At 50.3% G+C, this 8,115-nt stretch overlaps 1 protein-coding gene across 1 annotated transcript; it reads left to right on the forward strand.

Annotated features, from left to right (window-relative positions):
* The first annotated feature begins 1,235 nt into the window (after positions 1-1,235).
* On the forward strand, positions 1,236-7,869 carry LOC140911985 (class I histocompatibility antigen, F10 alpha chain-like). The gene is made up of 4 exons (XM_073346140.1): positions 1,236-1,374; positions 3,346-3,621; positions 5,278-5,553; positions 7,181-7,869. Exons 1-4 carry the CDS (start codon positions 1,236-1,238, stop codon positions 7,378-7,380), a joined length of 891 nt encoding a protein of 296 aa, XP_073202241.1. The 3' UTR covers positions 7,381-7,869.
* Positions 7,870-8,115: the final 246 nt, after the last annotated feature.

Raw genomic sequence — 8,115 nt, forward strand, 5'->3', positions numbered from 1 at the left:
AAAGGACTATATAGAAAGTTGATCTGTAAATATACACAACTCTTTGTGGCAGTAGCTGATAGGATGAAAGCCCCACCCATTTCAGCTCAGAGAATTTCATCCTGGATCACATTGTGCAGTCGCATGTGGTACGAGGAGGCAGGTATCCCACCACCTGCCTTCCTGACGGCCCGTTCTGTGAGAGCACGAGCTTCCTCAGTGGTGTTCATGGCCCGGGCCCGATCCAGGACATTTGCAGAGCAGCCACCTGGGCATCAGTACATACTTTTTCTTTCAACGACGCCATCACCCAGCAAGTTAGAGATGCACTGGGTTTGGTTGGGCAGTGTTGTAATCCACGTGTCCATTGAGGGTGGAATGGACACGTGCAAGCAGTTGAAGAAGAAAAAATGGTTACTAACCTTTCTGTAACTGTTCTTCTTTGGGACGTGTTGCACACGTCCATTCCCCGAGCCACCCTCCTACCCCTCTGTTGGAGTTGCTGGCAAGAAGGAACTGAGAAGGTGCGGGGGGGTCAACCGGTCCCCTCGCCCTGCGACATGAGCGCATCGTACCAGGGGGCGCTAGAGCCGGCCTGAGGGGTATCACGGAGGGAAAATTCCCGGGGACTGTGGGCGGGGCCCGCACACCTAGCGTGGAATGGACGTGTGCAGCACAGCTCTGAGAACAGCCGTCACAGGAAGGTTAGTAACTGGGTTTTGTCCAAGCCTGGGGCATGGTTCAGGGACGCAGCTCAGTGGGCTTGGCTCTCACCTGTGTCTGTGACACCAAATGGTATTTTAATCCCTTGGCCGACGTTTTTCCAGAAGTGATTAGTGATTTTTGGGTGTCTGATATTCAGAGGCCGGGTGCTCCCAGTTTCTGATCAGGCCCCTTTAAAAGGTCTCAGTTGGGCACCCAAAATCACTAGTGATTGCTGAAAATCTAGGCATTTACCTCAATGTACCTAATGCAGGGTGGGGGAGGAGTGAAAATATTTGGGACCCTGTTTGGGTTATTTTTGTGCCCCCACATTCTGCCCTGTTTGCCAAGCGAGGGCTCTGATCCGTTCCTCACACGTTTCAGTCTTCCTTGTGATCCCCACAGTGATCTCTGTTCACCACAGCCTCCCTCCCTCTCCCCTAAATTCTCCTTCCTGTCCCCATCCTCACCTCCCACCCCCCAGTCTCCCTCCCTGTCTCCTGTCAGCCCAGGGGTGGCTGTATTAACTGAGTCTGCTCTTGGTGGTGTGCGAGATGGGGGCCGTTGTTGTGAAGATTCGTCTGGCTGTAGGAAAATGGTGGCCAGATGAACTAAAGGCCGTCAATGGCCTGATCCTTACAGGGAATCACCTGGGGCAGTGGCCATGTGAAAAAGAGGCCAAGCGCATCCGAAGTTGGTGCTTTGCCATTCCTAGATTGAGTTGGGAGGACGGGGAAGAGGGGGCAGGGAAACAGAGGGACCCTGGGGATTCTGTGAGGTCATGAAACCAGAGCAGAGGTTAGTGTCGGGGACAGACTTCCTGTACCCCCTCCTCACGGGGACATGGGGTTAATGTGAATGGAGGAGGTGGGGGACCAAGTGACCCTGAGGACCTGCAAAATTAATACAACCACACCAGGAGAGAGGGGGTACAGACACCCTGCACTCCCTCTCTTCTCCAGAATGACCTTGGCTACCAGAACTGGGGGGACCCTCAGAGAGCAGAAGAGAGCTGGAGGGGATAGACCCCTGTAATATCCGGAGTAGTCTCTTGGGGGTTGTGCCACCCTGCACCCCCTGCAGGGAACACACAAGAACAAGCAGCAGTGAGGTACTCCTTGAAGGTTGTGAGCTCTCTGCAGTGGGGGGTCTTTAGTGTACAAAGACCCAACAGATGGAGAGGGGGCCCCCTGCAGGTTTGGGTTCCTTTCTGAAAGCAGTTGGGAGGGTGTAGGACCCAACAGCATAAGGGTGTAACCCTTCTGCCCGTCAGAGTTGGCAGCAACAAGGGCCGGGTTCAGTGTCTAGGGGTTCCATTCCAATAACACAATGCAAACCGGCTCGAGCCCCCACCCAGTGACCCGGGACAAATATATACCACCCCCGCTGGGCACCTCCAAGAGGCAATACGTCCCCTCTCGCAAGCACATAGTCTGAGTGTAGCAAAAGCCTTTTAATAACAGAGAGAAACAATGTGGCATTATGTTGGGGAAACACCCCCAACAGGATTCAGAACACAACCCATGAGCAAAAACCCGCCCAAGCAAATTGGGGCGTGTCCTTTCCCTTGGGTTCTTGAGTCCAGCAACCCCAAATCACCCAAAGTCCCAAAAGTCCAACGACCCAAAGGTCTCTGTCCCTGGTCAGGGCAGCCCCAGAGTTCGAAAGTTTATCTGCGGAGCTTTACCTCCCAACCTGGGTGGAGATGGGACGGGGGTAAGAGGCACCTTACGTGATCTGAAGCTGACCGCCCCATAGCTCCATAGGCCTTCACTCCGCTCCGCCAGCCGCCCCACGAACTGCTTCGCTCCACGGCCCACAAGCAGCTCCACCAGCCGGCCCACAAACTGCTCCGCTCCACGTCCCAGCAGCAGCTCCCGCCGTCCCATGAACGGCTCCACCAGCCTGTCCACAAGGCGCTCCAGCCGTCCGCAAACTGCTCCACAATATCTCTTCAGGCTCCCCCGCGACTTAACACAACGCTCAGTGATTTCAGCTCTTAGGTGAATTCAGCTTATAGTAGGGGAGCCCCAGTGCTGGTGCACTGTCAGCCCAAAGTGAGCTCAGCAGCCTATAACCAGACTTCTAATGGAATCAAAATTAGCTCTGACAGTCCACAGTGGAGAGAGGAGGAAGTGCAATCAGCATGTAAGGCCCTCACCAAGGGGCCCATGCCACCAAGTATTAATACTTATCCCCAGCCTCTCTCCATTCACACAGTTTTGGAACCCATGACCCTTGCCTAAGCGAGTGCCACTTAGTTGATGGCGAGTCCCTCCATCATAACAAAAGGCCACGTACAGTTCCCAGCACAGTTCCCATAATCAGGGTAATAACAATTTATTCTTCCTGCCCCAATAACAGAGACACTGGGGATCCCACAGCAGCCAAAGTGACCATTTGGGCAGCTATGGCCTCATTCTAGGTGGGGTGGGTGTGCCTATGCAAATGAGATCGGCCCCTGAAGTTCTTTTCCACAACTTGCCACACCTCACCACCAGATGTTAGGGTGGAGCTCATCCTGACGCTGCTTACAAGGGGAAACCCCATTTCTCAGGGGAGGGAGGGTCCAGTATCAAGGAGAAGAACCACTGGGCTACCTGCAGTGGTGTCTTGGTGAGATTTTCAGAGAGAGGCTGCTGCTGACCCTCAGCTGTGTTTTAGGGTTTCACATTATCCAGGTGATAAGCGGCTGTGATCTCTGGGAAGACAACGTCATTCAGGGGTTTTACCAGGATTCATATGACGGACGAGACTTTCTTACCTTGGATAAGGAGACCATGACTTGGGTAGCAGCAGATATTGGGGCTGAGATCACCAAGAGGAGATGGGATGTTGAAGTACTTGACAACCAGCAGTGGAAACGGTACCTGGAGGAGAAATATATTCCCTGGCTAAGGAGTGCTCTAGAGTACGGGAAGGAGACTCTGCAGAGGAAAGGTAAGATGGGGGACAAGCCCCACCCAAGAGGTCACTACAGGTTACATCTCCATTCCCCAGCCCCTGTTCCAAAATGGAGCAGGGGGGAAGGGTGCAGTTCAGCAAACCTTGCATCAGAGATGGGCAGGGAAACAATCCCTTCCCCCCAGCTCTGCTGGAAAAAAAGATAAGAAATTGAAAATGTTAAAAGCAGCTCACTATAGAGAAGCTGCATCTGCAGAGCCACTTGACCAAATGAGCCCAAATCTGCAGCACAGATTCTACCTCTTCCCCTGGTGTGTCACAGCAGTAATGAAGGCAATCTGCCTGTGCGTGTTAGAGCACTGAGCTGTAGCTCACAAAAGCTTATGCTCTAATAAATTTGTTAGTCTCTAAGGTGCCATAAGTATTCCTTTTCTTTGTACCTTATCTGTTACCATGGACACAAATTCCCCAAATTATTTAGCACCATTACACAGCGTAATCTTTCTGTTCCCAAACAGTTTGCACTTGCTCTTCAAGGTTACTTGAAATTTGTACCCAGTTCTTTGCAACATTATACTAGTTGTTTATTTCTCTCACAAACCTCAGCAGAACATTAGCTTGTCCTTTGCCATCTGGGCAACTGGGATTGTTTAATCTGCAGAAGAGAAGAATGAGAGGGGATCTGATAGCTGCTTTCAACTACCTGAGAGGTGGTTCCAGAGAGGATGGTTCTAGACTATTCTCGGTGGTAGAAGAGGACAGGACAAGGAGTAATGGTCTCAAGTTGCAGTGGGGGAGGTTTAGGTTGGATATTAGGAAAAACTTCTTCACTAGGGAGGGTGGTGAAACACTGGAATGTGTTGCCTAGGGAGGTGGTGGAATCTCCTTCCTTAGAGGTTTTTAAGGTCAGGCTTGACAAAGCCCTGGCTGGGATGATTTAGTTGGGGTTGGTCCTGCTTTGAGCAGGGGGTTGGACTAGATGACCTCCTGAGGTCCCTTCCAACCCTGATATTCTATGATTCTATGATCTTTACAAATGTCAGGAAGAAAAAGCCACACACAGCCATGTAATGTGTATTTCGGTGCCAAGGGGCTGGGAAACTGATTGTTCAACATGTTTAAATCCTTTTGAAATCCCTAATATTGGATACATAGTTTTGGTAACAACCTACAAGAAATTAGCTAATTAATATTAGTGAGTTTGAGGGGCAGTTTACAACCATGTGTCATTTTTTTGTTTAATGATCCTTTCCATCTCTAATTGGTCAGTTTATCTACTTCATTTTTTGCTTCCTGGCCACATTCTTCTCTCTTTCAAATCCAGGGACAGATAGGAAATGAGCACAAACCTAGTGTGTGATTAAGGATTGACATCTGTGACATCTGTGTCTGGAGCTTAATGAAGCCTTTTAGGTACTTGTGTCACCGTGGCTGGGAGCAGAGGCTTCTAGTTTCCACACTCATAGAATCTGGTCAGGGACCTGGATTCGGGGTTCTACGTTGCTGATGCTGTGAATTGGGCACAGAAATCCTCTAACATGGTGGTTCTTCCTCATCAGAGGGCTTCCATCTCATGGACTCTCATCCTCTCCCCCTGATGGGGTCTGAGAATTTCATGCTGCAAAGCTCCAGCAAAGGCTGCCTGGATTAGAGCTTGGAAACAACTAACTTCAATTTCTTCTTTTTTCCCAGTGCGCCCAACAGCTAGAGTGAGTGACAGGTCATCTCATGACGGCCTCACCACCCTCTCCTGTAAGGTCAGTGGATTCTACCCCTGGGACATCACCGTGACCTGGCTGAAAAATGGGGAGAGCAGACAGCAAGAGACCTACTCTGAAGGCATCCTACCCAGTGGGGACGGGACGTACCAGACCTGGGTGACAATGGAGATTGATCCCAAGATCAAAGCCCATTATTCATGCCATGTAGAGCATGAAAGCCTGGTTGAGCCACTCTCTGTCTCCTGGGGTAAGGCATTTGTTTTTCTAGTGGGAGAGGGGGAATCCATTAAACTCAAACCCTGAAAAATTCTCATTCGGATTTCTAGGCTGAAGCTGGAATTTCCTCAGGGTCTGTGAGGCCCTGTCCCCTTTGGCCCTGTCCCTCTGCAGTCAAGTTCTTGTGCTAGAGTTGGGACCCACAGTGCTTGGGGCTCATGTCTGCTCTCCAGTTTTCTGCCTCTGGGGCTGTTGGATACATCTCAGCAATACAGTGTCTCCGAAGGGAGAAGATTAGTCATGAGGCATTAATGCTGGAAGAGAGCAGCCTGAGCTCCTGCATAGGCCAGGGCAGGGAATCACACCAGGGACCAAGCTGGTAGCCTGTGGGCAAACTAGAACTGATCCTTCAGAAAGAGATGTCCATTCCAGATGTAAAGTCTCTAAGGGATGGAGAATTTACCACATCCCAAGGGGAGCTCAAATCTGCCCCTTACTTGCAGTCAAAATTCGTCTTGCTTCAGCTTCCAGCCTGTTCTCAACTTCAGCAGGTTCTCAGAAACACGGCTCTGGGGGCCCTTCATCCTTACCCATGTGGCCAGAGAGAGAGGTTTAGTTTTGGGAGCAGCTTGTTTCTCTGTGCAGTGATGCTGGAAGGGAGGGTATGGCCTTGGAATGGAGCGAGGAGGCAGATAAGAGCCCTGCATCAGGAGGGAGAGTCTGCTAGTTCCCTAGCACAAGAAAGTCTTGGAAGAATTTTTTACCCATGGAGCTGCCTTCCAGCCATCTTTTTGCCTGGTTAATTGGGATGTGGAAAAATGCAGCATTTGGAAGTGAAAACAATTTCTGAGAGGGCAGCCTGCACCGGGACTCTTGTCAGCAGATGGTTTCACATCATAATTTTGTTACCACATCCCCTGCCAATTTTTGTGTCATAAACCACATTTCCTTATTCTCTTAGAAATATTTTTCTTTTTGCTGTTTTATTACGTGCCTCTTTCTGACAACAGGAGAAGCTGATTAGTGAAACCGAATGTGTATAGAGAACTCGGGGTTTAACGGGCTTATATAAACCAAGAACAGTATTAAAATATCTCTGTCTTCTCCTGTTCAATTCCTGCCTCCTCTAAAAACACGCATTGTGTCTGTAACTCCATTCTTGGCAGGGAAATCCAGAGCTTTGAGGTCAGTTTCCAGATTGTCACCAGAATCACACAATGGGATTGTTCCATTAGTCATGAAAATCAGCGTGGTCAAGGGAGGGGTTAAGGGCTGGGAACCAGGACTCCTGGGTTCTGTCCTTGGCTCTTGCACTGACTCGCTTTCCCCCTCCAATTTAGGGACGATACTGACATCCATCCTCCCCCACACAGAGGTTTATGAGGATTGGTTAATGTTATAAAAGTCTTCTAGTTTAAGTGCTACATATGTATTATGATTTGAAGGGGTAGAGGCTGTGTCCAGGACTTTGTATGGTGGGGTGCAATGCATGGTAGGTGTATGGTGGCTGCGTGGAGCTCACTGGAAGGGGTGGAGGGTTGCAGGACTTAGCCCTAACCTGGGGAGCTGACTGACGGATCCCTGCAGTGGGATGGAAGGGGGGTTCAGTGGGGGGAGGGGATTTTTCCCCATTGATCATTCTCTCCATTCCATTTCAGAACCAAATAACAATCTGTTTCCCGTTTTGGCTGGCGTTATCACTGCAGTTTTCCTGATTGGTGTTATAATCGGAGTAGTCATCTGGAAAAAGAAACGCCCGGGTAAAGAATTGGAATGTGGGAACTCCCTGGACTTGCTGGGACCTGAACACCCGCCTAAGGACAACAGCAGTACAGGAACCAGTGTCAGTCCGGTGTAACTGCCCCACTGTGGTGCTGAGCTAATGACCCCCCATGGGAGCTGCTGGAGAGAGAGACCCAGAAACTGGGTGCAGGTTACAGTTTATATGAGGCTAGATTTTCCAAAGAGCACCCAGTGGGCTGAGTTCTTTGGAAACTCTGTCTCATTGTGTCTTTCCCTCCTGCCGATCATGAGCGCCTCGGACCTTGAGTCCATTACTGAGCGCCAGGGGTCTGTGCTGGGCCAGGGGGCCAGTTTCTAAGGTGCAGACACAGATCAGAGTCGGTTCCTGCCTTGGGAGCTGCATTCACTGAAATTTGCCTTCTCTCTGCAGGGTAGAAGGGAGACGGCTATGCTGTAGCTCAGGGTAAGTGACAAGAGACCCATCGCCTCTTTTCAAGAGGCCATCCCTGAACAACCATCAATATTTGCACAGTAAATTTCATACTGAGGACTCCAACAATTGTGATTTCAATCATTCCTTGTTTCAGACAGGAATGTGTGAGTTCTAGGTGACTTTCTCCTTTCAGAGAGCTAACGTGATCCCTCCTGGCCTATTATATCCACCACTCAGGAAGGTGGGTGAGCTAATATATCTTTTATTGGACCAACTTCTGTTGGGGGGAGAGGCAAAGTTTAAAAAAGCCCCCCCCCCCCGCCTTTTTAAAAGTGACCTGCACTCCCTCGCTCCCTGTTCCAGCACCCCTGAGCTGGGTTGCTCCAGCAGCAGAAGGAGTCCCACAGCTGGGCCAGG

This window comes from Lepidochelys kempii, chromosome 5 (genome assembly GCF_965140265.1).
Source record: "Lepidochelys kempii isolate rLepKem1 chromosome 5, rLepKem1.hap2, whole genome shotgun sequence".
NCBI lineage: Eukaryota > Metazoa > Chordata > Testudines > Cheloniidae > Lepidochelys > Lepidochelys kempii.